The sequence below is a fragment of the Ovis canadensis genome, chromosome 23, assembly GCF_042477335.2.
Source record: "Ovis canadensis isolate MfBH-ARS-UI-01 breed Bighorn chromosome 23, ARS-UI_OviCan_v2, whole genome shotgun sequence".
In the NCBI taxonomy this organism is placed as follows: domain Eukaryota; kingdom Metazoa; phylum Chordata; class Mammalia; order Artiodactyla; family Bovidae; genus Ovis; species Ovis canadensis.
This window is the reverse complement of record NC_091267.1, coordinates 56,025,875-56,052,688: the sequence shown is the minus strand read 5'-3', so window position 1 is coordinate 56,052,688 and position 26,814 is coordinate 56,025,875. Positions and strand designations below refer to the sequence as shown.

At 43.3% G+C, this 26,814-nt stretch overlaps 1 protein-coding gene across 4 annotated transcripts in view; it reads left to right on the top strand.

Annotated features, from left to right (window-relative positions):
- Positions 1-26,814, top strand: part of PIEZO2 (piezo type mechanosensitive ion channel component 2) — a 256,765-nt gene that overhangs the window by 146,704 nt on the left and 83,247 nt on the right. For all 4 annotated transcript variants that reach the window (XR_011252350.1, XM_069568658.1, XM_069568659.1 and 1 more), the window contains exons 6-7: positions 9,150-9,360; positions 10,696-10,909. Coding sequence is in view for 3 of the 4 variants with exons in the window: in XM_069568658.1 (XP_069424759.1) it covers positions 9,150-9,360; positions 10,696-10,909 (425 nt within the window). In the remaining variant the exon portion in view is untranslated. The remainder of the gene's footprint in view (positions 1-9,149; positions 9,361-10,695; positions 10,910-26,814) is intronic.

The following is a 26,814-nucleotide window of genomic DNA, read 5'->3' as shown; positions in this document are numbered from 1 at the left end:
GAAAACTCTTAGAATTTTTTGTTCTAGTTCCGTGAAAAATGCCATTGTTACTTGGTGTGTGTGTGTGTGTGTGTGTGTGTGTGTGTGTGTATGCTTAGTTGCTCAGTCATGTCTGACTGTTTGTGACCCCATGGAGTGTAACCCTCTAGGCTCCTGTATCCGTGGGGTTCTCCAGGCAAGACTAGGCAAGAATACTGGAGTAGTCATTCCCTTCTCCAGTGGATCTTCCCAACCCAGGGATCAAACCTGGGTTTCTTGCATTGCAGGCAGATTCTTTACCATTTGATATTGCATTGAATCTATATTGCTTTGAGTGGTATGGCCATTTTAGCAATGCTAATTCTACCAATCCTTGAGCATAGTATATCTTTCCATTTATTTGTGTCATCTTCATTTTCTTTCATCAATGTCTTATACTTTTCAGAGTTTAGGTCTTTAATCTCTTTGGTTAAATTATTCCTAGGTATTTTATTCTTTTTGATGCAATTATAAGCATGATTACTTTCTTAATTTCTTCAGCACCAACTGGTTCTTTTTTTATATATTCAAAGTCTTTGTTGAAGTTCTCACCGTATTCATCCTTATCCCAAGGTCAGGGAGCATCTTTTGACCATAGCTTTGAATACTTTGGCCTTCCCTGGTGGCTCAGGTGGTAAGGAATCTGCCTGCAATGCAGGAGACCTGAGTTCTATTCCTGGGTGGGAAGATCCTCTGGAGAAGGGAACAGCTACCCACTCCAGTATTCTGGCCAGGAGAATTCTATAGACAGAGGAGCCTGGTGGGCTACAGTCCATGGGGTCGCAAAGAGTCAGATACTACTGAGCAAATTTCACTTCATTTGAATTCTTTATCAAAGAGATTACTTATCTCTATATCATTAAGTTCTTTTTCTGAGGTTTTATCTTGTTTTTGAGGTTTTTGTCTTTTTTTAAACATATTTCCTCATTTTGCTGACTCTCTGTTTCTATGAAGTAGGCAAAACTGCTGCTTCTCAGTCTTGAAGGCATGGCCTTGTGTAGGTGATAATCCCTCTTCTTCAACCCTTACTTAGCTCATCTGTCTGTGCTAAGTCACTTCAGTTGTCTGACTGTGACCCCATGGACTGTAGCCCACTAGGCTCCTCTGTCCATGGGATTCTCTAGGCAAGAATACTGGAGTGAGTTGCCATTTCCTTCTCCAGAGGATCTTTCTAACCCAGGGATAGAGCCTGCATTTCATCTCTCCTGCATTGGCAGGTGGGTTTTTTGTTTTGTTTTGTTTTGTTTTGTTTTTACCACTAGTGCCACCTTAGCTCGGCTAGCTCTCAAATCTTTGTAGTTCTCTATACACAGACTGGTTCCAAATAGGAAAAGGAGTACATCAAGGCTGTATATTGTCACCCTGCTTATTTAACTTATATGCAGAATACATCATGAGAAACGCTGGGCTGGAAGAAGCACAAGCTGGAATCAAGATTGCCAGGAGAAATATCAATAACGTCAGATATGCAGATAACACCACCTATATTGCAGAAAGTGAAGAGGAACTAAAAAGCCTCTTGATGAAAGTGAAAGAAGAGAGTGAAAAAGTTGGCTTAAAGCTCAACATTCAGAAAACAAAGATCATGGCATCTGGTCCCATCACTTCATGGGAAATAGATGGGGAAACAATGGACACAGTGTCAGACTTTATTTTTTGGGGCTCCAAAATCACTGCAGATGGTGATTGCAGCCATGAAATTAAAAGACACTTACTCCTTGGAAGGAAAGTTATGACCAACCTAGATAGCATATTGAAAAGCAGAGATATTACTTTGCCAACAAAGGTCCGTCTAGTCAAGGCTATGGTTTTTCCAGTGGTCATGTATGGATGTGAGAATTGGACTGTGAAGAAAGCTGAGTGCTGAAGAATTGATGCTTTTGAACTGCGGTGTTGGAGAAGACTCTTGAGATCCCCTTGGACTGCAAGGAGATCCAACCAGTCCATTCTGAAGGAGATCAGTCCTGGGGGTTCATTGGAAGGACTGATGCTGAAGCTGAAACTCCAATACTTTGGCCACCTCATGCAAAGAGTTGACTCATTGGAAAAGACTCTCATGCTGGGAGGGATTGGGGGCAGGAGGAGAAGGGGACGACAGAGGATGAGATGGCTGGATGGCATCACTGACTCAATGCACATGAGTTTGGGTGAACTCTGGGAGCTGGTGATAGACAGGGAGGCCTGGTGTGCTGTGATTCATGGAGTCGCAAAGAGTCAGACACGACTGAGCAACTGAACTGAACTGAACTGATATACCTAATTTATCTCTGAAGCGGTTCTGTTGTTGAGGGCATGTTGGGACCTGTCAGTGCTTGATGGGGTAGAGATTCTCCTTCAGCACTCAGGTTGAAGCCAGGGCTTCAGACAGCAGCAGCTTCTAAAGCATGGAGACACATACAGTCCCAGAGCTGCGACTGTAATCCCGGCTGCTCTCCAGATGTAGGGTCTGGAGGTGTCCTCTGGGCAACAATTGCAGAAATTGGGACTCTTAAGGGTTATACAAGCTCCCTCTGGAGTCTGGCTAAGCGGCAGCAAGGCCACAGGGGTTTGAGGATGATGTCTCATGGCTCATTTCCCTGGGGGCCCCTCCTTCACCTCCAGGTGTGAGGGAAACCTGAGGCTCTAGGGTCCACAGATGGATCTTTTTCACAGGAAGCTTGGGGTTGTGTTTGTCTGCTGGCCTGTGGTGCCTGGGGGTGGTGGCCTGATAAGAGCGCTCTCTCCAGTTGTTACTGTCCCAAGGGGCTCAGGGTCTCCAGTCCTACTGGCCACCAGGGCATGTCCCCATATGCACTGTGTATGCTCCTGCTGGGTTCAGCCAAAGGGTGTGGGGGCCAGACTTGCTCCCTTGCTTTGTGGAGACAGGGGGAGAATGACTTGACTTAGGTGAGAGCACAGTGTTGCCTCAGTCTCTGGGCAGTGTCTTCCTTCCCCCACCCTCCAGTAGACCTCTTTAGATTTGCAAATGACTGCCCCTTACACACAGTCTCAGCAGGTGTCACACTCTGGGCATTTCACCTCTCTTGGGGTAAGTTCAACCTTGTGCCTTCCCTACCTGCCTAGGTGTGGCCCTTCCAGTCCTCTGCTGTGGACCAGATATTCAGCTAGTTCTCAGGTCCTTTCTGGGGAAAATTGACCCATGTGTAGCTGCATATTTGTAGTTATGTCCTCCCATGAACATATTTGTCATGTCCATGGGAGGAGGTGGGTTCAGGTTCTTCCTTCCTTACCACCTTGAACTGACCTTGACCTGGGAGTTTGTAAAGGTCCAGGTGCAGACTGCATCCCAGATATGTTCAGTCAGAATTCTGGAAGGCAGACGAATGTTTGGTGGTACCAGGATTGTTTTATTAAAGCTCCCCAGGCCTGCGGTCCTGGATAGCCTAGTGGGTTGCTGCCCACTAACTTGGTCTGTCTTAACCTCTTTTATTGAACTCGTATTGCTCTGTAGGAGGTGGTTGAAAGCATACACCTCTGTACTCATGCTTCCAAATGGAACAGGGAACAATTTAACTGTGCTTATACATTTGGAAAAGTACTCTTCCTAAAACAAGCTTAGTAACAGAATAAAATCTTGGCTTCGTCTGCACGATGCAGTCACGATAGGCTTACGTGATGCATGTGACCCCTGCCAGCATGGCTCCGGAGTTCTCTGGGCACTGTCCATGGGGACACTGTGGAGAATGGTGGACGTTTGTCTTTGGTGATGAGTCACAGCACTTGCCTCTCCCTTCCATGGACTCTTCTGTTGAGATGACTCCACTCCATGAAGATAAATTGTTAACTTTCAATAATAAACAATGAGTAAATAACTTGCAACATTTTAGGAAAGTGCTCCCTTTGCTTCTGGATCTACTGGCTCATTATCTGTGCCTCTGACGCTCTCCCATCAAAGCAGCTTTTCGAGCATGGTTTAAGACACAAGGAAGAGGAGGATGGAGTCCACCGTCTGAGGAGCTCTGGGCTTTTATCTAAAGTTTGTCTGAAATCAGAAAGAGATTCCATTAGATAAATCACCTCAATATGTTTTCCAGTCAAGGGAGTCTGCCTGGCATCCAACTCAAACACAAGGTTTCCAGGTAGGGTGAGTTTGTCCATGGTCGCAGGTATCAGGAAGAGTGTGGATTCTAATCTGGCTCCTTCCACAGCATCTCATGCAGTCCTTTAATCAGACAAGCTCCTGGGACTCGCTTCTAGAATTCCTGATTCAGGAACTGTGCGGTGGAGCCTGGTAATCTGGCCTCTTAAAGAGCCCCAGGTGAGCCTTGGATTTAGTCCAAGACAGGTAGACTCATTTAGTGCTTGGGGATAAGGAAAAATGAATGTCTGGGTTCTAGTAGAAGTAATTGGTGGTGTCTTCCCGGTCCAGAATTGAGTGGGAGTAACTGCTAATGCTTGACTGCTAGGGATGAGGCTGCAGGGCTGGATGCAGTGATGGGATGAGGCATGGAGGCTTGGGTCCAGGCTCAAAGAACCATGACCTTGCACCAAGTTGACTCCATAGCACTTGGCGTGTCCTCACGTGACATGAGACACTGCCTGAGTACATCTGGCACATTTGGAAGTCAGGGACTTTTAAAGAAGATGAGTCAAAGCACTTACATTTCTTTATATAAGCTATAGACTTCAACCTGGACAATGCTGATATGTAATATTTTATTAGGCTTTTTAAACTAGAAAGGCTGTATCTTTCATTTCTAAGATAGCTCAGGAGCTAGAAAACTAAATCTTTATTTACAGCTACTCCTTCTTATGAAGAAACTGAAAGACAAAGTTTAAGCATGCTTCTCCAGGCAAGAATACTGAAGTCAGTTGCCATTCCCTTCTCTAGGAGATTTTCCCCAACCCAGGGATGGAACCCAGGTCTCCTGCATTGCAGGCAGATTCTTTACCAGATGAACCACCAGGGAAGCCCTTCCCAGGTGGCGCTAATGGTAAAGAACCTACCTGCCAATGCAGGAGACGGTAGGAAATGGGAGTTCAATCCCTGGGTCAGGAAGATCCCCTGGAGGAGAGCGTGGCAACCCACTCCAGTATTCTTGCCGGGAAAATCCCATGGACAAAGGAGTCTGGCGGGCTACACCCCATGGGGTTGCAAAGAGTCAGACAGGACTAAAACGACTTAGCATGCACTCCTTCTTAGCTCCAAGGCCAGGATCCAGTTGAGTTCCAATGTGGGGACAGATTTCAGCTCCAGCAGCCCAGCCTGCTTGCTGGTGAATGAGCCAAGGGGCTTCCAGGGTGTTGGTGTTTATGCTGCTCCAGATGGATCATTTCGGGGAGAAGACCAGCCTGACGTGACTAATGGCACTTCTGGCCCCAGCCGGGATGGTGGGGCTCACTTCTGGCTCCCTCTCAGTTTGGCAGGTTTAGAAAGTTCTTTCAACTGAAAGCCCCAGGGATTCCGGTACAAAAATGTTGAAAAACCTCAAGTACACTGGTCTGTTTATAAAAATCACAGGGTCCCTGTCCTGCCCAGGAGAGGTTGGGGAAATGCATTCATCTAAACTTGAGAAGGTTCTTGACTAGAGATTTATATCTGATTTAATCTACATCCGTAGCAATTCCATAATTGAGCAATAAGTCATTTATTGTGAAAGTTAGGAGTGTGTTTCTGACTGTGACCCAGGCAACCCTAGCTGTGTTCCCTCTCTCTGTCTCCTTGGTCAAGTATGGAGACTGAAGATTTTGGGCTAATTTTCTTCTTCTAAAGGCATTTTTAGGATGTTGCCCACCTGCTTTACAAGGAGTATTAAGCAGCAAATTCCCATGTGTGTGGTGATGTGGGTGTCATAGCAACAGCATCCCTGGATTAGTCCCCACAGCAACTCAGCTTTGGGAGATGGAGAAGTTGAAAGAAAGCTGGCCTGAGAGCCGGGGCCTTGAACACTGGGGAGGGGCTTCCCTGGTGTGGGGACAGCACATACCAAGGCAGAGAGCCTGTGGATTCCAGGTTCTCTGCATGGTTCCCTGTGTGTGATGTTTCTGGGCCAAGAGATGAGGGTAAAGTTGGAGAGAGAGACTGGTCCCAGGTGTGGCAACTCCAACAGGTAGGCAGCTTTGTGTTCTCTCCAGGTCACCTCATCAGAACCCAGTGAGCCTCAGGTAGACCTCTCCAGTTCTCACCTCTGTCCACACTCCAGGTTCCTCACTAGCTGCCCCCATGATACCTCCACCTTAGAACTGGCTTCCCAACTTTCTCCATGACTGGTCATCCTGATCCCATCCATAAAGACAAGAACTCCCTCTGATTCTCCTTTATCCCTCCCCCTACCATGTGAAATTTACCAACTGAGGTCTGCTGACTGGACTTATGAGATGCTCGCCCAAGTCGTGAACCCTCTTCAGCTCTACTCCCCACCCCTTCTTCCACCAGCACAGCCTCCTGGCTGCAGGGCCCCCTTGTTCTTCCCCTACTGCAGCCGCTGGAGTCGCTGTGGGAAAGAGATCCCGTTGTTCCCCTCACTGGGTGGAATGGTCGGTGATCAGAGTCCTCTTAGCTTGGGTTCTAGAGAAGTGAAGCATCGGGCAAGTCCTGCTCTGAGTCCAGCCACCTCTTGGAGAGTTTTGCTTCGAAACTCCCTCTGTGGGTGATACAGGGCTGGGGGGGGGTGGACTTACCTCCTGGTACCCCAGCTCTGTAGCTCTCCCATCACCCCAGGTGGGGGCCGAGCACCTGTGCACAGGTGGGGCTGCTGGTGTTGCACTGACTGGAGCTCAGCCCCCAAGTCTCTACGACGTGGGATGCAGGGGCGCCAGCTGACAGTGAGGAGGAGGAGCAGGTGGAAGAGGAAGTGGGTCTGGGGATGCGCTATGGAGGCTCGGCCAGCCCTTCCTGCTGTCTGGAAGGCTCTGGCTAGAGTTTCCTCGTGGCTGGTTGCTCTGTGACATTCAGAGCTCAGCTGAAATGTCACCTCCTCAGAGAGGCTCTCCCTGAACTCAGAATCTAAAATAGCTGCCCTGACTCCCTCAATCACATCACTCTCTTTTAATTCTTGGAATAGCAAGTGTTGCTGTGAGATATCTAGTTGCTGACTTGTTTGTGTCTCTTACTAGTATATGTGCTCTTCTGTCTCTTACTGGTGACACTGAGGCATACTGGGCTCTGAGTAGATTGAAAAATCTTCCTGCATAAGCCTGAGACATTCTTCTTCCTTCTGGAAAAAGTACAAATGTGCTGTGATGAAATACAGTATAATGCAAAACCCAATTTGGGTACATGGACTTGAATAGCCTGGGATTACATCCGTGTGTGTGTGTGTGTGTGTGTGTGTGTGTATTGCGTGTGTGTGTGTATGGTGTGCATATGTGTCTTTGTTTGTGTGTGTCTTTGTGTGTATACGTGCACAGGGGTGGGAGTGCATCCTGTAGCCTTGGCTTCATTAACAGCCAATGTAAATCCCAAGTGGCCTGTACCCACCTAGGCAAACAGCAGGTCTGAGCCCTCAGGTCACTCAGCACTTACTGAGCTGTGCACCAGCCTCCTATGCCCATCTTCCTCCGGTGAGATGGAAGCTCAGACACCAGCAGTGAATATTATGTAATTCTGAATTAAGCATATCAAGAAATATATATATGTATGTGTATATAAATATATATCTGAAAAAAAAGACCCTAATGAGAAAAGAAATAGGTACCCCAGTGTTCACAGCAGCACTATTTATGGCAACCAAGACACAGAAGCAACCTAAACGTTCATCTACAGAAGAATGGATAAAGAAGATGTGATTGATATATACATATACACACACACAATGGGATATTGCTCAGCCACAAAATGACATAATACCTTTGCAGCAACATGGATGAACTTAAAGGCATTATGCTCCGTGAAATAAGTCAGAGAAAGATAAGTACTATTTGATATCACTTACATGTGAACTATAAAAAATACAACAAAAAAGAAGCAGACATGCTCATGTAGAGAACAAACTAGTAGTCAGTAGTGGGGTAGAGAAGGCGATGGCAACCCACTCCAGTGTTCTTGCCTGGAGAATCCCAGGGACGGGGAAGCCTGGTGGGCTGCCATCTATGGGGTCACACAGAGTTGGACATGACTGAAGCGACTTAGCAGCAGCAGGGGGAAAAATACTTATTATGGGCTTAGATGAAATCATATGTGTGAAATCTTTGAAACTGTAACGCACCATAGGGTTTAAAGGATCTTTCATTCAATAAAAATTTTTAAAAAGAAAGAAACTTTAAAATGGGAAAATGAAGCAAATGGGTGCTGCTTGGACTTGATGTCTGATCTGGGCCTCAGAGTTGTCTGACTCTGCAGAAGCTGCTGTCTTTTCAAGATGAAGCCTGTCCTGCATCTGAGACAGGCACCTTTTGTCTTAAGGGAATGGTTTATATTTATAATTCCTTAAAAAAAACTTAACCCTTCCAGGGAAAGATTGTAATTATCCAAAAAAATTCTTAGGTATTCTTTAAAAATGAACAAAAAAGCTCATGGTATACACAGTTTAAAATAATCCATGTAAGTGTGTGTGTGCTGTGCATGTGTTTCCTTCTGATCTCTAGTGATGGTCCTGAGGTCCTACGTGGCCTGGGACTGGACCCATGCACAATTCTCTAAAAGGATGAGATAGGAAGCGACTGTTTATTTAGCCAAGTAGCCGGGACCACTCGTCCTCCCACGGGCAGGAAATACTAAAATAGTGAACAAAGATAAACTCCAGAAAGAAAAGGGATTTCCTCAGCGCTGATCTGGCCCATCCTTTCCGTTTAAGCCCATTCATCAAACTTCCCATCACCTTAGTGGCACACTAAGTAAATTTGGGGAACCAAACCCAGATTGCTGAAAGCTAAGTTATGAATAGGTGTTTCAAACAGTTTTGGCTTCTGTGTGTAAAATAAAATGAGCTCGTGTAGGTAAGATGACCTGCCGTTGGGGACCCTATGATTAGCGATGCTTCCTGTTTATGCCTTGAAGAAAGATCAAAGTTCTTTGGGCTTCACACAGGGACCACCAGAGACCTGAGGGTGCTTACGTGGTTGAGTGGTAGTCTGCATTTTTTCCTCATTTCTGAAATTCACCTCACTGACCTACCGGTAAATTACAAACCATATAATATTCTGGGTGGATAGGCAGAGACTGCAGTGTCTTCTGTTTTTCATTTATTTAGGCTGGAGGAGAAAAAATAGACTCCGAAGAGGCCCTGATCTATGAAGAGGACTTAGATGAAGGAGACGGTGCTGAAGGCGATTTGGAGGAAAGCACGAAATTAAAACTCTTCCGCAGGCTGGCCTCCGTGGCCTCCAAGCTGAAGGAGTTTATTGGCAACATGATAACTACAGCGGGGAAGGTTGTTGTGACGATTTTACTGGGTTCATCAGGTGAGAACCTCCGAGTCTTGGGGCGCACAGGGAATGAGCTGGCCAATGATGAAAGAAGGAAACCGTTCTATTCCGCGGCAACAGAATCATAACTGTAGCTTTTGTGAAACTGGCCACGTGTACAAGCCACACACACACGCACACACGTAGCTTTTCCCGTTTTGCTGTAAGTTTTATGTATCAGATGGTTTCTGTTAACCTCTGTAAAGCAGTCTTTCCCCTTAGCAGTCAGGTGGCGTTGTTTTCTACGTGACCAACAGGACCACTGTTCATCTCCCTCAGAGCCTGTGGGTGGTGATCTGTGACAAGGGACCCTTTTCTGTCCCCATCCAGAGCTACACATGGGCTTTCAGGAGCTTGTCTGTTTACACTGAGTCATTAGGTCTCTTAATTTAACTCTTCAGCATAGAGCGTTTTTCTTCCCGGGTTAGATGGTAATCTCACAGCACACACGCCCACTTCCTCTCCCTGTTGGCTGCAGGCTGCTCCTTCCATAAAAACTTTATCTCCATCTTTGCCCCATCCCCATTGCCCCAGAGCTGCTGCGAACTTTATCCCATCCTGCTTCTGTGAAATTTCATAAGATGAAGCAACTGTTTTTCCATAGGAGAGTTAAAAGATAGAAAAGTGAAGAGTATTTCTCAGGAAATGTAACTCAGGACTTTAATAAGAAGTTGTTTCAAAATGTTCCCTGCCAAGTTTTTAAATGCCTATGAAGGAGTGATTTCATTTGACATTTCCACTTTTAGTGATAGAGCAAATCACATTTTGTTGGGCAGGACAAAGATTTAGTGAGGTTTTATATGCCACGAGTTGGTGATGGACAGGGAGGCCTGGCGTGCTGCGATTCATGGGGTCGCAAAGAGTCGAACACCACTGAGCGACTGAACTGAACTGAATGCAGTATTTTCGTGAACCCTTGTCAACAGACAAGCAAAAGTAAATCATTATTTAAAAAATTTATCGAGGACAGTTTAGAATGGACATACAGTATTCCTGAAGAACTGGGGGAGAAATAGAGAGATGGGAACAGGCAAGTAAGCATGCTAATTTCTACTGGTTGGAGAAGTGAATGTTTGTAGTCGGGGCTCAAGTACCACAGGTAGGATTTCTTCATCATCTGATATTTCCCCACGTTTACAAATTTCACTTTACATGTGACTTTTTTTCACAATACAAACAGCACTAATTCTGATATCATCAAGAGAGTGTGATGAATTTTACTACAAGCGTAGGAGGCGTTCCTCATCATCCCCGACAGTGACGGAGGCTGAGCTGTGCGGGGTTTCCTCCTCTCCACGTTTCTCACACGTGCCCCACCCCCCACCTCCTCAGGGATGATGCTGCCCTCTCTGACCTCATCCGTGTACTTCTTCGTGTTCCTGGGCCTGTGTACCTGGTGGTCCTGGTGCCGGACTTTCGACCCCTTGCTGTTCAGCTGTCTCTGCGTCCTGCTGGCCATCTTCACTGCGGGACACCTGATCGGACTCTATCTGTACCAGTTCCAGTTCTTCCAGGAAGCCGTTCCCCCCAACGACTACTATGCCAGGTAAGAGGCATTGCTGGACATTTGACGATTCTGTAAGATAATCCTTGAGCGCTTGGGAGGACCCTGCTGGGCCCTGAGCATCTGCTAAGTTTCTTCTGATGCTCACTGATGGGTCAGCTGGGCTTTGGTGGGGATGGGGACACGGTCTCTGCCTTGACTGTATCGGCCACACAGTCTGGAGGGAAGAGGTGTTGCTTCACGTGAGGGTGCTGCTGGGGTGAAGCGGAGGAAAGCTGCTGTCTGCAGCAAAGAGCAGACACATGGTCTCGGTTGAGGAAGGAGACCAGGGAGAATGTTTTACAGTAAAGAATAAGAAGGACATGTCAGAGCATCCGTGGGAGGGAGCTCTTGAGGGCAAACAGAGGACAAATTGAGGATCAAAAAGAACTGAGTGGCCACAAAAATGTAAAAGTAAAAACGCATGAGTCCATGGTGTGTGTGTGTGTGTGTGTGTGTGTGTGTGTGTGTGTGTTTGGGAGAGTGAGAGAGAGAGAGAGATTTTATGTGCTTCGGTTGAAGCTGACTATTATCCCAAAGTCTTATATGAAAATGAGAAATCAAGGTAAAGAACTCAGCATTTATTTTCATTTTTTTGGAAGGAATTCTAGGCTGTTCTCAGTTAATGAGGGAAAACTCCTCCTGACATGATGTCACTAGCTAATGAAGGAAAAGGAGTGCTAGAATTAGAAAACTACCATTTACCAATTCTTCATGAGATACTTAAATCCATTCACAAATTAAAACCATGACTTAAAGAGGCTCCTGGGTGAAGATTGTTTGCAAGGATGACAGAGTATAAGCTCGCTGATCATTTGCTAATTGCAAATGGAAAAGCCCCTTCTGGGGTAGTCAGCACCTTGACCAGCTGATCCAAACTTTACCAGAATGGAGTCCCTTGACCTTTCAGACTTCTAGTCTGGATGTAGTATGGGGAATGAGGCATTGAACTGTTAAGGCTTTAGACCTAACCTCCAATTTCCAGAAAATATAAGGGGCAGGAATGTGGTTTAATTGACTCCACAGGGAAGCAGTCATTAAATCCAGACTGTAGAATGTAAGGGAAGTGACCTGGTCTCTTCAAAAACCAGCATTCTGAAAAAGAAGTGTGTGTGGTAGGTGTGGGCAGAGACCGTTCTACTTCAAAGGAGAAGCAAGGAAGCCTGCAGACAGATGAGAAGCCCAACTCTGGATCACATCTCGGTTTAAGGACAAATCCTTTTGAGATTAAACAGGGAAATTTCAGTATTCACTGGTTATTAGCTGATAGTACAGACTTCCCGTTAGTTCTTAGGCACATGGTTGTATGTGGTTATCTGGGAAAATGTCATTATTTTAGAAGATACGGGGTGAATTCTTTAGGATACACGGACATGAAAAACAGAAGAGCCAAGACATGGAAACACCTAGGTGTTTGCTGATGGACGAATGACAAAAGAAAGAATAGTATACATATATAAGGAATGTTCTGGGGAAGGAAATGGCAACCCACTCCAGCATTTTTGCCTGGGAAATCATACGGACAGAGGAGCCTGGCGGGCTACAGTCCATGGGGTCACAAAAAGTTGGACACGACTGACCAACTAAGCATAGCACACAGGCAGTGTTACTTGGCCATGAAAAAGAAGGAAGTCCTGCTATTTGCAACAACCTGGGTGAACCTGGAGGGCGTTGCGCTGAGTGAAATAAGTCAGAGAAAGATGAATACTGTATGACCTCACCCCTTATGTGGAATCTAAACAGAAAGTCCAACCTAAAGAAACAGAGAGGGGAGTGACAGTTGCTAAGCGCTGGAGGGTGGGGAGTATAGACAGAGGTGGAAAAAGGTACATATTTTTAGGTATGAGATTAGCAACTCTGAGGATCTATATACAGGGGCACTCTAGTAGTAGCAATGCATTGTAATAACATTGTACTGACATATGCTGAGAATAGACCTTAAGCCTTCATGCCACACACAAAAAAAGAAAAACAGTAGCTATTTGAAGTGATTATTAACTTGATTGAGGTGCTATGCATCATTTAACAGTCTATGCTTACATCAAATCATCATGCTGTCCACTTTAAATATACTACAATTTCACACGTCAGTTGTACCTCAGTAAAGCTGGGGGGCACTGAGAAGTCTCTTTAATGATATGGATTTACATAATATTTATTTTAAGCAGAAGTGGATAGATACAAAATTTCAGTGCAGACATTAGTTCTAGGCTAAGTAAGTCTTTTAGTTTCTTCTAGATATATAATTTTTGCTTTACTGAACACATAGAGAAAAATGATTTTGCTGTTGCAAGATCGTTAGTTCCAGACTAAATGAATATTTCAGTCCTGATAGAAGTTTAATTTTTGGTTTTATTGAACACATAGAGCAAAAAGTTTTGCACTGTTGGTCTTTTAAGGGATGATTTAATTGGAAATGTCACGCCACATACCCAATTTAAGGCTCTTTTCTGCCATCTAGAGACTGATAATAGGAAATACAAAGACTATTCTGAACCACCTTGAAAACACCTCTTCTGTAAAGGATCATTTAGTAAATATTTTAGATTTCGCAGGCCTATAGTCTCTGTGACAATTTTTTCAAGAAGCCATTTTAGTGCAAAAGCAGCCCTGTACGAGATTTTCAGGTTTTGGCTAGGTTCTAGCAAAACTTTGTGGACGCTGAACTTTGGATTTCAAAATATTTTCACATTTCATGAAATACTATTTTTATTTTTCCCAACCACTTAAAAATGTAAAAACCATTATTAGCTCATGAGTTATCACAGGTGGTAAACCAGACTTGCCAACCAAGTGTGTGGGTAATAGCAGTCTTAATAGTGTTATAACTTACCATCTTTATCTTTTATTGGGATTGCCTCAAACTTAAAATGATGGTTGTAAGTTATTATAGACACTTTGAAGATAATACCTTTAAAAAGTTTAAAAGCTTCATCGCTATACTCTTATAGAGTCATTAGAAGTTGGGTGGTTTATCAGAGTATAGATAGTTTGTGCTAAACAATGCAATATATACACATTCATATATACACGTATATACACATAGATGTGTGTATACACATACGTTTGCATGTAAGCTGCCTTATTGTAGTTTCTTCCTCCATCAACTTGGTGAAAGTAGGACATTGCCTTTTAGCCTTTGAAAGCTTGGAAATTTGCGTATTTTAAATGATAGCTTTTTCTTAAGGCGTAATTTCAACGCATTGCTATCCACCAACTGAGCTGGCAGAAAACAAACTGCAAATAAGCAGGAAGAAAAAGTCATCCTGCGTGGGCATTTGTCACAAATTTCATAACCACAGAGACCCCAGTCCATGCATCTAGCTTCGGATGTGGCCGTCCTCAAAACAATCCAAGTCGTTTTTGTCTTCTTGTAAGCTTTCAAATATGCTTTCTGGTGAAGGTTAGCTTTATTTTTAGAATATATTTAGAATACTTTTAGAAATATTGAATTGATTTGTTTATCATTAGGATGCTTGTTGGTGATTGTTTGGGAAAGTGTAAAAAAGAATCAGGAAAAACACTTAAAAAAATAATCCTAACTCCCAGAAATACTGTTCATTTTTGGTCTGTATTCCCCCGTGCTTTTCCTGTGCATAAATGTGCTTTTTACAAACAGACTTTGAATCGTGATGCTTGACTGTTGCACAGTATGGTTCACAGGATGTTCTGTAACTTGCTCTGTGCAACTTCTGCATCTCTTCATCTCATGAAATGTTTCTCTAAAGTGTGATTTTTCACGGACTGCAAAGCTTTTGATTGCGTTTGGCTGTGTAGCTGTGCTGTAATGTAGTCAGTCCTTGATTTCTGACCCGGGAGATTTAGATTCTTCATTTTTGCTCTCTTGAGCATCCATGTTACTAATGAATTTAGGAAAAACTCATAATGAGCAGAAGCAGCCCCAGGGTCCCTCAGCTGTGTGGGGGCCTCTGCCGGGCTGGCTAGTGCTCTGCTCTGCGGGAGGGCATGGAGGTTTCCCTGGTCCTGGGAGCATGCGATGTTACTCCACAGGTCTTCACGCAGCTGTTGTGACCTGAAATCCGGCTCCTGTGTGGAGCACACCTCTGCGGGCTTGTGTTTCTCTAGGGCAATGTCTTCTTTCAACCCAAGAGTCCCAAGAGATCATATGATTCCTTCCAACTCCACTCGCAACTGGGTGGAGCTCCTCAAAGGTTCTAGCCAAGGAAGCCTGTGGAGCAGGTGGGTAGGGACCAGAAGTGGACAAGGCAGATGGGAGACTGGGAGGACATAGACAAGGGGCAGGGAGGAGGGCTGCCTGGGGAAAAGTTAGTGATTCCCACTTGTTTGTGCACAGAACTGTCCAAATTCTCCGAAACAAAGTTCAGGGCTCTTTTCTGATAGTTATGAGCTTACCTATGGGAAGGTTGGGCTTCCATGGTGGCTCTGAAAGTGAAGAATCTGTCTGCAATGTGGGAGAGTAGGGTTCAATCCCTAGGTTGGGAAGATCCCTTGGAGAAGGAAATGGCTAGTATTCTTGCCATTTCAGTATTCTTGCCTGGAGAATCCCATGGACAGAGGAGCCTGGTGGGCTACAGTCCATAGGGTCACAAACAGTAGGATGTGACTGGTGCAAATAACACATGGGAAGGTTAAGGCAGAGTGTGAATAGGATATGAGACACTGGAGTATATGGTTCACATGCTTATAAACCATAAAAAATTCAGTTCCCCCTCTTGTGAAGTTGATCCAGCACAATAAAGCTTTAAACCTAATCCACATAACTTACAAAAGACAGATAACATACCACTCAGCACAGTTTGTTTAATGGAATAGAGCCCAGTTCCAGCGTATTCTGGCAGGTCTCCCTAAGGAAAATGGCAGACTAAACAAAATTTGGCTTAGCTAATCCCAAGTATGGGACTTTCCAAAGGTTCTGTGTTTCCTCGGGAATTTCTGTAGACAGCAAACACCTCACGCTTTGAAGGCCAGGAGGCAAGGGTCAGGGTTCAGAGTCCTCACCTGGGTTCCTCTCTGTGTTAAAGCCACCAGTCCCAGCCAGCTTGTGTCCTGTGGGTTTTCTGCACGGAAAGTGTGGGACGTGCATTGTGGGGGACAGGACCGGGGCAGGTGGGCCTGACTTGCTCTGTGGTGTCCTTGAATGTGAGCTGAAATGTGTTGAATGCTGTAAACAAATATCTCCTTGCTGGTGACTTTACAAAAAGCCAGTTTTAATAGTGTCAGCTCACTGTTGACTGTTCCCTTGCAAAGATGACACTGCAAGTAATTCTGAGGTGAACTCATGTAAAAACAGTCCTGGGCAAAGTGGGGGTGGTGGGGGGCGGTCCTTGTTTTCTCACCAAAATTATCTGGACAATCACAGCAAACATTCCAACGTGGGCCAGGTGGAGGGCTTGGCTGGGGAGTCAGCGTCTACTGCTTTCGTAGTCATGACTGAGAGTGATGGAACCTGTAGGTTTTCTTCTTCTGAGTGTCATGAACATTTGTGCACAGTGAGCACTCATATGGGGCTGACTGAATGGCCCTCAAAGTCACGTCTCATCATCTCTGACTGGCTGTCATTCCAACCTCTGCATTTTCTCTGCGACAGTCACAGTCACTTTCTCTATACTGCAAGGGTTGGACTTCTTTGCTCAAATTCATTTTGTTGTTTTGCTACTTTATTTTTTCACCTTAGATCCTGCAATTTGAAAATGAACAAGAATTGTGGGAAGGATTGGGAGAGATTCAGGCCATTCCCTTTGGAGGCAGCATTCTCTATTAAATAAATACACAACAGCTTGTCCCATGTCCCTTTCCATGTCCTGTTTTAACAAATCACAATAAGAAAATGCACTTTGTTTAGTCGAGGAAAAACATGTTTATTCCAGTGTTAAAACAGTATAAGAAAGAAAAGCCAAAGCCTCAAACTTCAGCAATATTTAACCATTCTGTAACAAATAAGAAAAATGGAAAAAAAAACCATGAAAAGTATAGTATTGTTTATTATATTTATCCTATTCTTACGCTAGTCATTAAAATGTCAGTAATGGCTGGAAGAAGCACAAGCTGGAATCAAGATTGGCGGAAGAAATATCAATAACCTCATATATGCAGATGACACCACCCTTATGGCAGAAAGTGAAGAGGAACTAAAAAGCCTCTTGATGAAAGTGAAAGAGGAGAGTGAAAAAGTTGGCTTAAAGCTCAACATTCAGAAAATTTAAGATCATAGCATTTTGTCCCATCACTTCATGGGAAATAGATGGAGAAACAGTGGAAACAGTGGAAACAGTGTCAGACTTTATTTTTTGGGACTCCAAGATCACTGCAGATGGTGACTGCAGCCATGAAATAAAAAGATGCTTACTCTTTGGAAGGAAAGTTATGACCAACCTAGATAGCATATTGAAAAGCAGAGATATTACCTTGCCAACAAAGGTCCATCTAGTCGAGGCTATGGTTTTTCCGGTGGTCATGTATGGATATGAGAGTTGGACTGTGAAGAAGGCTGAACACCAAAGAATTGATGCTTTTGAACTGTGGTGTTGGAGAAGACTCTTGAGAGTCCCTTGGACTGCAAGGAGATCCAACCAGTCCATCCTAAAGGCGATCAGCCCTGGATGTTCTTTGGAAGGAATGATGCTAAAGCTGAAACTCCAGTGCTTTGGCCACCTCATGAGAAGAGTTGACTCATTGGAAAAGACTCTGATCCTGGGAGGGATTGGGGGCAGGAGGAGAAGGGGACGACAGAGGATGAGATGGCTGGATGGCAACACCGACTCGATGGACATGAGCTTGAGTGAACTCTGGGAGTTGATAATGGACAGGGAGGCCTGACGTGCTGCAATTCATGGGGTTGCAGAGTCGGACACAACTGAGCGACTAAACTGAACTGAATGTGTCAGGAGTCATAATGGCCCTGATGCTGTGTCTTTTTCTTCTAGTTTGGAGAAGCCAATGGGCTCCTAGAAAGTGACACAATGTAGTCACTCTTGTGTTGTGTCTGGTGCCGTTGGCTTTGCAGGTGCTTGTCTAATGTGGCCTGTTCTAGTGTGTTTGCAGCCTTACCTGGGACAGCCATGGTGCTGCCTTTTCATCAGAGCCGTCTTAGCCTAGCTAATGGAAACAGCACAGAAAGACAAAATTGTTCATAATGGAGGCAGGTTGGTGAGAACCTCATCTGAAAGTGGTCCAGTGTGGGGAAAATTAATGTCAAGCAGGTCATTTTCATGCTGAGGAATGTAAATGAACCTGTGGTTAACACTTCCCCTTTTTGTTAAGGGTGTCCCCACCAGGGAGTCAATGGTTTAATTTGCCAGGTTGGTAAGTGATATAGCAGGAACCAAACTCTTGTTTCTTTTTAGATTAAGTGACTGAACTCAGACCCACTTTATCTGTGCTCATCTAAAAGGCAAAAACTGGGAACAAGAGAAACAAATTGACTTTTCACAGATAAATGGAAAATCAATAGAATGTAAATACTTGACCCTCGAGTCCATTCGGGGAATCTCCACAACCTGATGGTCACCTGGGGCCGTGAGTAGGTGTGGTGTTGACCCAAGACCCCTGGGAAAGAGGGGTCCCTGGGTGGGGTGTCACCCTGCCACCCAAGTGACACCTGGCATCATGTTTAAAGCAGCCACTGCCCCTGACCAGGCAGGTGAGCCTCCACACTGGACATCTGCCAGCCTGGGCTTCTGGAAGCGCACCCTCGACCAGCTGTGTCTCGCCTTTGTTCTTGGGCATGCCTCTCAGGAAGGGTCTTCTTCCAGTATCCAGGAAGGACCCACCCTGTCCTGTGACCTGGTTTCCTTGCTGACCTGGAGGGCAGTCAAGCTCTGGAGCTTGCACAGAGCAACTCACCTGCACGGGTCACCGCGAGTCAGGACCTTTCTGCCCAAGTGCTGTCCCTGCTCTCAAGGATAAAATGTAGTCCAGTGAAGCTTGCCAGGTGAAAAGATGACTCTTCTACATTTAATCTTTCAAAATATGAAGAGGAATAGAGATTAGGCAGAGTTGGCAGTTATTTTTTTTCTACATTTGCTCCAAATGATTAGTATTAATGAACATATTACAAACTATGCCTGGATGGTACATTTAAGTGCTTTCAACTTTAAAAATTAATAGCAAATTAATGATGGTAAAAGTTCTTGTGGTGGGAAGATGGACTAATCCTTCAAGTTAAAATAACAGCTGATGAAAAATTAAAGGGATCTTTTAAGAAAGGGCATTTTGGAACAAAACAATTATTTTGCTATCAAACGTTTTGTTGGAAAGTGTGACCATCTTGTTTGTTAGAGCTAAGATTCTCATTCATGGATTGGACTTTAATTCAATGCAGTAACACCTCATTAATTTTTTAGACTGTAGATAAGCCAATTTGGCTAACTTGTAAAGTATTTTGAGGACAGATATACAGAAGGATGTTGCCTCATAACTGCTTGACTTTCTGAAGTTCAGAATGTTACTTATGCAGTAACTGTGGCTGCTGTTGTCTGCATTTTTTTCTTTTTCCAAACTTTAAACTCTTTATTTTGTATGAGTGCAGCTGATTAACAATGTTGTGGTAGTTTCAGGTGAACAGCTAAGGGAATCAGCCACACATATACATGAATCCTTTATTCTCCCAGCCCCCTCCAGGCCAGGCTGCCACATAACATCGAGCAGAGTTCATGTCTGTACAGTGGTCTTTGTTGGTTATCCATTTTAAATATAGCAGTGTGTTCATTTTAGTTCTAAACAAACTGACCCGGAAGTAAAAGGTTAGCTCTGGAAATGGGAGCTGAGAGGCTTTGATTTTTCTCTTCAGAGTTTCTCTAAAGAAGTTTTTTTTCCTGAGAAAACTTAACAATTGTTTTCATAAAGTTGCTAGTTATTCATTTTTGGTGGAAATAGTATAATTGTTTTTCTTACAGCTTTCTTGATGTATAATTGATATGAAATAAACTGCATAATTTAAAGCTTACAGTTTGATCAGTTTTGACATAATCATACCCATGAAACCATCACCATAATTAAGGGAATGAATATACCCATCTGTCTCAAGAGCTCCATCATCCCCTTTGTAATCTCTCTCCTGTCTTCATCCTCCTTCATCCCATCCCCAGATAAACTCTGATGGCTCTCCCTGACTTGATTAGAGTACATTTTCTAGGACTTTCTATAAACAAAATCATGTAGTATGTACTTTTAAACATTACTGTTGCTATTATTATTGTTATAATTAATATTATGATTATCCTGGGTGGGGACAGGAGGTAGGTCTCATTTTGCAGTGTGAGAGTTCATTTCTTTTTTTCGTTCTGTTTTAGTAGAGTCAATCTTTTTAAATTTGGGCATTCTGATTGTTGTGTAGAGGCAGTTCATTGTGGTTTTAATTTAATGCATTTCCCTAGTGACCAATGAGGCTGAGGATCTTTTTCATGAGCTGATTTTACATTCATATATCTTTCTAATGAAGTGTCTGTTAAAATATTTTACCCGTTCTTATTTGTTTTTTAAAATTTATTTTTAATTGAGGGGAAATTGCTTTACAATGTTGTGTTGACTTCTGCCATACAACAGTGAGAATCAGCCATGATTACACATATATACCTTCCTCTTGAGCCTCCCTCTCCTCCCCACATTCCACCCCTCTAGGTCATCACAGAGTGCTAGGCCAGACTCCTTGTGTTTTATAGGAACTTCTCACTAGCTATCTATTTTACACACATGTGCATGTTAAGTCGCTTCAGTCATGTCCAACTCTTTGCAGTGCTGTGGACTGTACGTCGATGCTGCTTTCTCTTCATCACACTCTCTTCAGATCGCATAAATCTTTCACTTTTTACCCATTTTTAAAAATCATGTTGACTTTGTTTTCTTTCAGTTGAGTTCTGACAGTTGTTTAGGACACGAATCATTTATCAGGTATATGTTTCTGGAAATATTTCCTCAGTCTATGGGTTATCATCCTTTTACTAGTGTCTTTGCAGGAGGAGAGGTTTTAATTTTGATGAAATATACTTCATAGTTGTTCTTTTGTGAATCATGCTTCTGGTGTGGTAGTTAAGAATTATTTGCCAAGCCCAAATTCACAAACATTTCCTCTATATCTTCTTCTCAGAGTTTGTTTTGCCTTTGGTGTTAAGTAGTCCAGAATCATTTATTGAAATGACTGTGTTTTCTTTTGCATCTGTTGAAAATCATGACCATGATTATGTGGTTGATTTTATATATAGACTATTCTATACAATTTGTCTCTTCATCTTTATGTCACTGTCTTGATTACTTATAGCTTGATAATCTCTTGAATTTAAGCAGTGTCAGACTTTCTTTTTTCTCTTCTTTTTTTTTAATTTGAAGTTGTTTAAGCTATTCTAAGCCCTTTAATTTTCCATATGAATTTTAAATCAGTTTGTCGATGTCTATAGCAAAGCCTGCTGGGATTGAATTTGTATGACGGAAGAGTTGGTGTTGAATTTTTTATCATTATTTTTAAATTTTTCCTTAAGAAGAATTCACTTATGAAACTATGTGAGTCTGAAATTTTCTTCATGGGAAGATATTTAAGCACAGATTCAATTTCTCTAATAAATATAAGATTCTCAGGTTATTAAATGAATTTTAGTAATTTGTATCTTTCAAGGAATTTTCCTTTGCATGTAAGATGTCAAATTTATTAGCATAAAGTTGCTAATAATTTTGAGTTTGTTTTCTTTTAAATATTTGTAGAATCAGTAATGATGTTATTTAATTTATTGCAGAGAATAGTTACTTAATTTATTCAGAGAATTTGTACTGTCTTTTTTCCCTATTCAGTCCACATATCCACATTTCCATGATTATTTTTCTTCTGCATAAAATAATTTTTCACATTTTTTGTAGGGCACCTTCTGGTGATAGATAATTTTGCTGGGTATAGAATTCTAGGGTAATAGCTTTTATTTTGCTAAGTTAAAGATGTTCCCTCACTGTCTTCTCACTTGTATTGTGTCTGACAATAAATCTGAAGTTCTTATTATTCTTACTTTATATATTAATATTGATGGAAAATTGCACTCACCTTCCTGATAACTGATTACCTGAATAAAAAAAAAAAAAAGAAAAAGAAACAAACAAAACACCCAGCTTTACCATCCATTCCATGATTGAGTTTGAAACTGATTAACGTTACCATATTTCCATGATACATGTCCATTAAAATATATTCATGTTTTCCTAAAATAGAAAATTCCCAAGAATGGGAAAAGCTTATACTTTTTGTTGCATCACATTACAAGGACACTTCATGGAAAGCCGTTTCCTATGATGTAAACCTGAGAAACTTAGGGCTTTATCCTAGAACACATAGAAGCATTTTATGTGGACTTTACAGAAGAAGATCTGGGCTTTAGCTAGACTTCTGCCAATTGTTTCCTTTTCTAGATGTTTGCTTCTTCCTGGAGGTTCTTAAGCTACAACTTTTCCTACAGAAGATTTCTTGCTTTCCCCTGTTTGAGCATGCCCCCATAGATGAATTATCCAACCTTTTTCCTTCTGTATCTCTGACCTTTCTGACACTCAGTGAAACTCCTTGGTCACTAGTTTGCAGGTTTCTCTTTTGTGCCCTTCAGATAAATTAAAATGTAAGAGCCAGCAACTGGCTACTCCACTGGGGAGTGAGATCCCTCCCATGGGGTCAGTGAGGTGCCCCTGTGCCCTTCCGAGGTAATGCCTGCTGCTCCCATGCTCAGAAAGTGAAGTGAAGTCGCTCAGTCGTGTCCGACTCTTTGCGACCCCATGGACTGTAGCCTACCAGGCTCCTCTGTCCATGGGATTTTCCAGGCAGTAGTACTGGAGTGGGTTGCCATTTCCTTGTCCAGCAGATCTTCCCGACCCAGGGACTGAGCCTGGGTCTCCCGCATTGTAGACAGACGCTTTACCATCTGAGCCACCAGGGAAGTCAAAGCGGTGGCGCAAATCACCGCTCTGCACCCACCATCCAGGCAAAGCAGTTCTATGGAAGGAAAACTTGATAACCACCTTCCAAAGGATGAACAGCTCAGAGCACATCTCCTAAAGTCATTCCGCCATATTTGAGTAGTTTCCCACCATCATGAATTCTCTATGATGACAGGAATGGTATCTTATTTGTTTGCACATCTTCGACAATAACTATAATGCTCAATAGACTCAGGACTCAGCACTTGAAAGGACAAATTTACTAAATGTGTCCTGTAGTGGAATCTTCCTATGACTAATGCCCTTTCCTGAGGGTTTCCTGATACCCTTGGGGTTTTCCTATTTCACCACTTACTGCACCTGAGAAATGGAGTGGTGTGATTTGAAGCCAGCAGACCTGGATACATAAGCCCTACCACATACAAACCTTTGTATTCATTTGTGCCTCAATCTACATGTGTAATGGAGCCAATAGCAGATCCCCAGCAGAGCTGACCTCAGACATTCAACATAGTGCCTGATTTATCAGAGGAACTGCGGAGTTGGCTTGCGTCTCCTTCTTTCTGCCTTTGTAAGTTCATTGGTTATTAACTATGTAGGGCTTTAAAATGAGGTATTCAAATCCATACTTACATTATAGCTACTTGGGGAAAATTATGTTTGTGGGTAATAGAAATGCCCACATTTGATATTTCTCATCCTGTGCTCCCAACACGGAAGGCTGCATGTTTTAGGGACCGAACTTGGTCTTGTCATAAGAAGCTGTATGGGATGACCAACTGGTCCTGGGAGTCCTGGTTCTGACTCATTTCTGCACTGCTCTCAGAGGTGAAAATGTGTTTAGACACAGAAAATAGGCCATAAATCTAGAACATACACTGCATATAAATGTTCTTGAGATGTGGCATCATCTCAAGTAGGGTAGTGGGCCTTTAATGGTGAAATGGCAAGGAATTTCCACATGGCCTCAGTGTGTTCGTTAGCTGTCTCCCTTCTGAAGACAACACACCTTCTACCTGTGCAAAATTGTCCCATGGACAGAATGCTTTTATAATAAGTCAGGGTTCCGCGCGTGTAGGGTTAAGCCCAATTACAACAACCTGGCAGACCGTTAAGACACACGTGTGCCAAAAAGGACTTCAAAGGCATGATACAGAGCCCAGGGGACTCCATGCAGTTTTTCCAAGCTTAAGAAAACAATGTTGTGCGGAAACTGTCAAACTCCAGTTTCTCAAAAACGTCCATGGGTTTGGCATGGAAATGTGTTTAAAGCATAAGTAGGAAACTAATGAAAAGAGACGTTAAACATTGGCTGTGTTTTTCGTATGATGCAATACAGAGGGGAGGGTGGTTGGAAGCCAGAGCAGCAAGAACACGTGTGTAAAAGTGGTCTGTCCTCACCCAGATGGGCTGCTGTAAGGACAGGGGAGCATCTTGTTGGGAGGACCCCTGAGAGCTAGATTCAGTCTCCTTCCAGCAAAGACATTTGTCGAACTTTGAGGAAGTGCCTTCAGGGGAGTGGAAGCACAAACCTCATTTTCTGTGGACATCTGACCTGCCTTGCCTTCTTGACAGCGTGTCCTTGCTTTTATTCATGTGTAAAACTAATTCTGTTTCCCACCTGCCAGCAGTTAGATTTTTGGCCTTTACTTGTGCTGACTGCACCATGGGGTTTTGGAGAAGGAGGAGGTTCTGTCCCTGTCTGCTGGTGGCCCCCCTTTCTGAAGGGTCGTCCCCCCTACACCTGCCCCACCCTGTGACCCCATAATGCAGGATGCTGGACACACCAAGCCACAGTACAATTAAATTGTGAATAACAATGATAGAGAAAAATAGTAACAGCATCACAATAGAAAGTACATCTTGTGAAAGGGAATCACAGACTTCTCACCAGAAATTATACCAGTCTAAATGCAAGAGGACAACATCCTTCACATTCTCCTGGAAAAAAAAAAATCAAGGTGTGATTTTATATCTAAAGGTATATATGATATACCTAAAGGTATGCTGCTGCTAAGTCACTTCAGTCGTGTCCGACTCTGTGCGACCCCATAGACAGCAGCCCACCAGGCTCTCCCGTCCCTGGGATTCTCCAGGCAAGAACACTGGAGTGGGTTGCCATTTCCTTCTCCAATGCATGAAAGTGAAAAATGAAAGTGAAGTCGCTCAGTTGTGTCCGATTCTTAGCGACCCCATGGACTGCAGCCCACCAGGCTCTTCCGTCCATGGGATTTTCTAGGCAGGAGTACTGGAGTAGGGTGCCATTGGTATAATAAAGGTCAAATAAAGATGTTCTCAGGTGAAACTGAGGGTGTTTGGCACCAGCAGATCTTCATGACACACGGATATATATTTTTTAATATTAAAGGGTGTTTTGCAGACTAAAGAAAGTGATTCTTGGTAAAAACTCGGAGTTACAAATAAAAAGCTCCTGAAATAAGATTCGTCTCTTGACTATCTCTCGGTGAAGTTTTGTGAAGATATTGTGTCAACTGGTTAGTGAGGGAGTATTTGATTGGAGAATATGCCTCCAGGTGTCAGTATGAAGGGCTCAGATTGTAAAGATCTCTGAGCTCTTGAAAGAAAAGGCTAAATTAAAAGTGTGGTGTCTAAGGTCACGCTTGCAAAGATGGCTCCATCAAAAAACTTGAAACGTGGCAGGGATGTACATAAATTGGAGCCCTGTGCACTGTTGGTGGGAACATAAACTGATTGTAGCCACTGTAACCACAGTACAGTAGTTCCTCAAACAATTAAAGAGAGACCTACCATATGCTCCAACGTTCTACTTCTGGGTATGTGGCCAAAAATATCAAAAGTGGGATCTTCAAAAGGTATTTGTACACCTGTGTTCATGGCAACTTATAATAGCCAAAAGGTGTAAGTCTCCATCCTTGGAGAAATGGATAAAGAAAATGTGATCCATCCATACAATGGTATATTATTCAGCCTTCAAAAGGAAAGAAATTCTGACACCTGCTGCACCAGTGAATGAACCTTGAGAACATTATGCTGAGTGAAATAAACAGTCACTAAGGAACAGATACTGTGTGATTCCACTTAGAGTCTACCAGGTGCGTGGCATAATCATCTTGATGGAGACAGAAGGTAGGATGGTGGTGACCAAGAGCGGAGGGGGAAGATGGGGTGGGGTTTTAGTGTTTAATGGGGACAGGGTTTTAGTTTTGCAAGATGACAAGTTTAGAGATTGGTTGTTCAACAGTGTGAATGCAGTTAATACCCCTATACTGTACACTTAAAAATGTAAGATGATAGATTCTGTTTTATGTGTGAGATCCATCTAGGAGATTGCAAGGAGAAAGTCACTCAGTTGTGTCCGACTCTTTGCAACCCATGGACTATACTATCCATGGAATTCTCCAGGCCAGAATACTAGAGTGGGTAGCTGTTCCCTTCTCCAGGGGACCTTCCCAACCCGTGATATGTTATCTGTATTTTACCACAATTTAATGTTTTAAAGTGGGGGGTTATTTTCAGTATTATGTATTTCCTGCAAATGGCTGGGTTTCTGTATTACCAGAGACCAGCAGATGTGATCTGGAGTGAACCTGAAAACAGGTGAAGGTTTTATAAATCTGCCAACATGTACAAGGAGAAACAAACATCCAGCCAAGTCATAACCACCATGTGCTGTCAAATGTTGGGAGTGCTTTGGAAGAGGAGAAAAATCACAAAGCAAGTGCTCCATGGAGAGTGGAGAGACAGTTGTGCTCCCTGCCAAGGAGGAGGAGGAAGAGAAGTAGGAATCTGATAGGAGTGGGGGTGGGGATGGTCACTAATATCACCCTGGCCTCATGATAATAACTGCAATATCTCTGAGAGGTTTTACAAGTGGAGAATTCATAGTCTTGGAAAACCTTAGAGCAGCAAAAAATGGGACATCAAAGTCAAAGGAAGTTAACATGTAAAAGCTACAAACGATTGAAGCTTTCCAGGGAGACTCACTTGACATGTAAAGTGAGTCATTCACTTAGTAGAGTCATTTCTGAGAAAAAAATTCATAT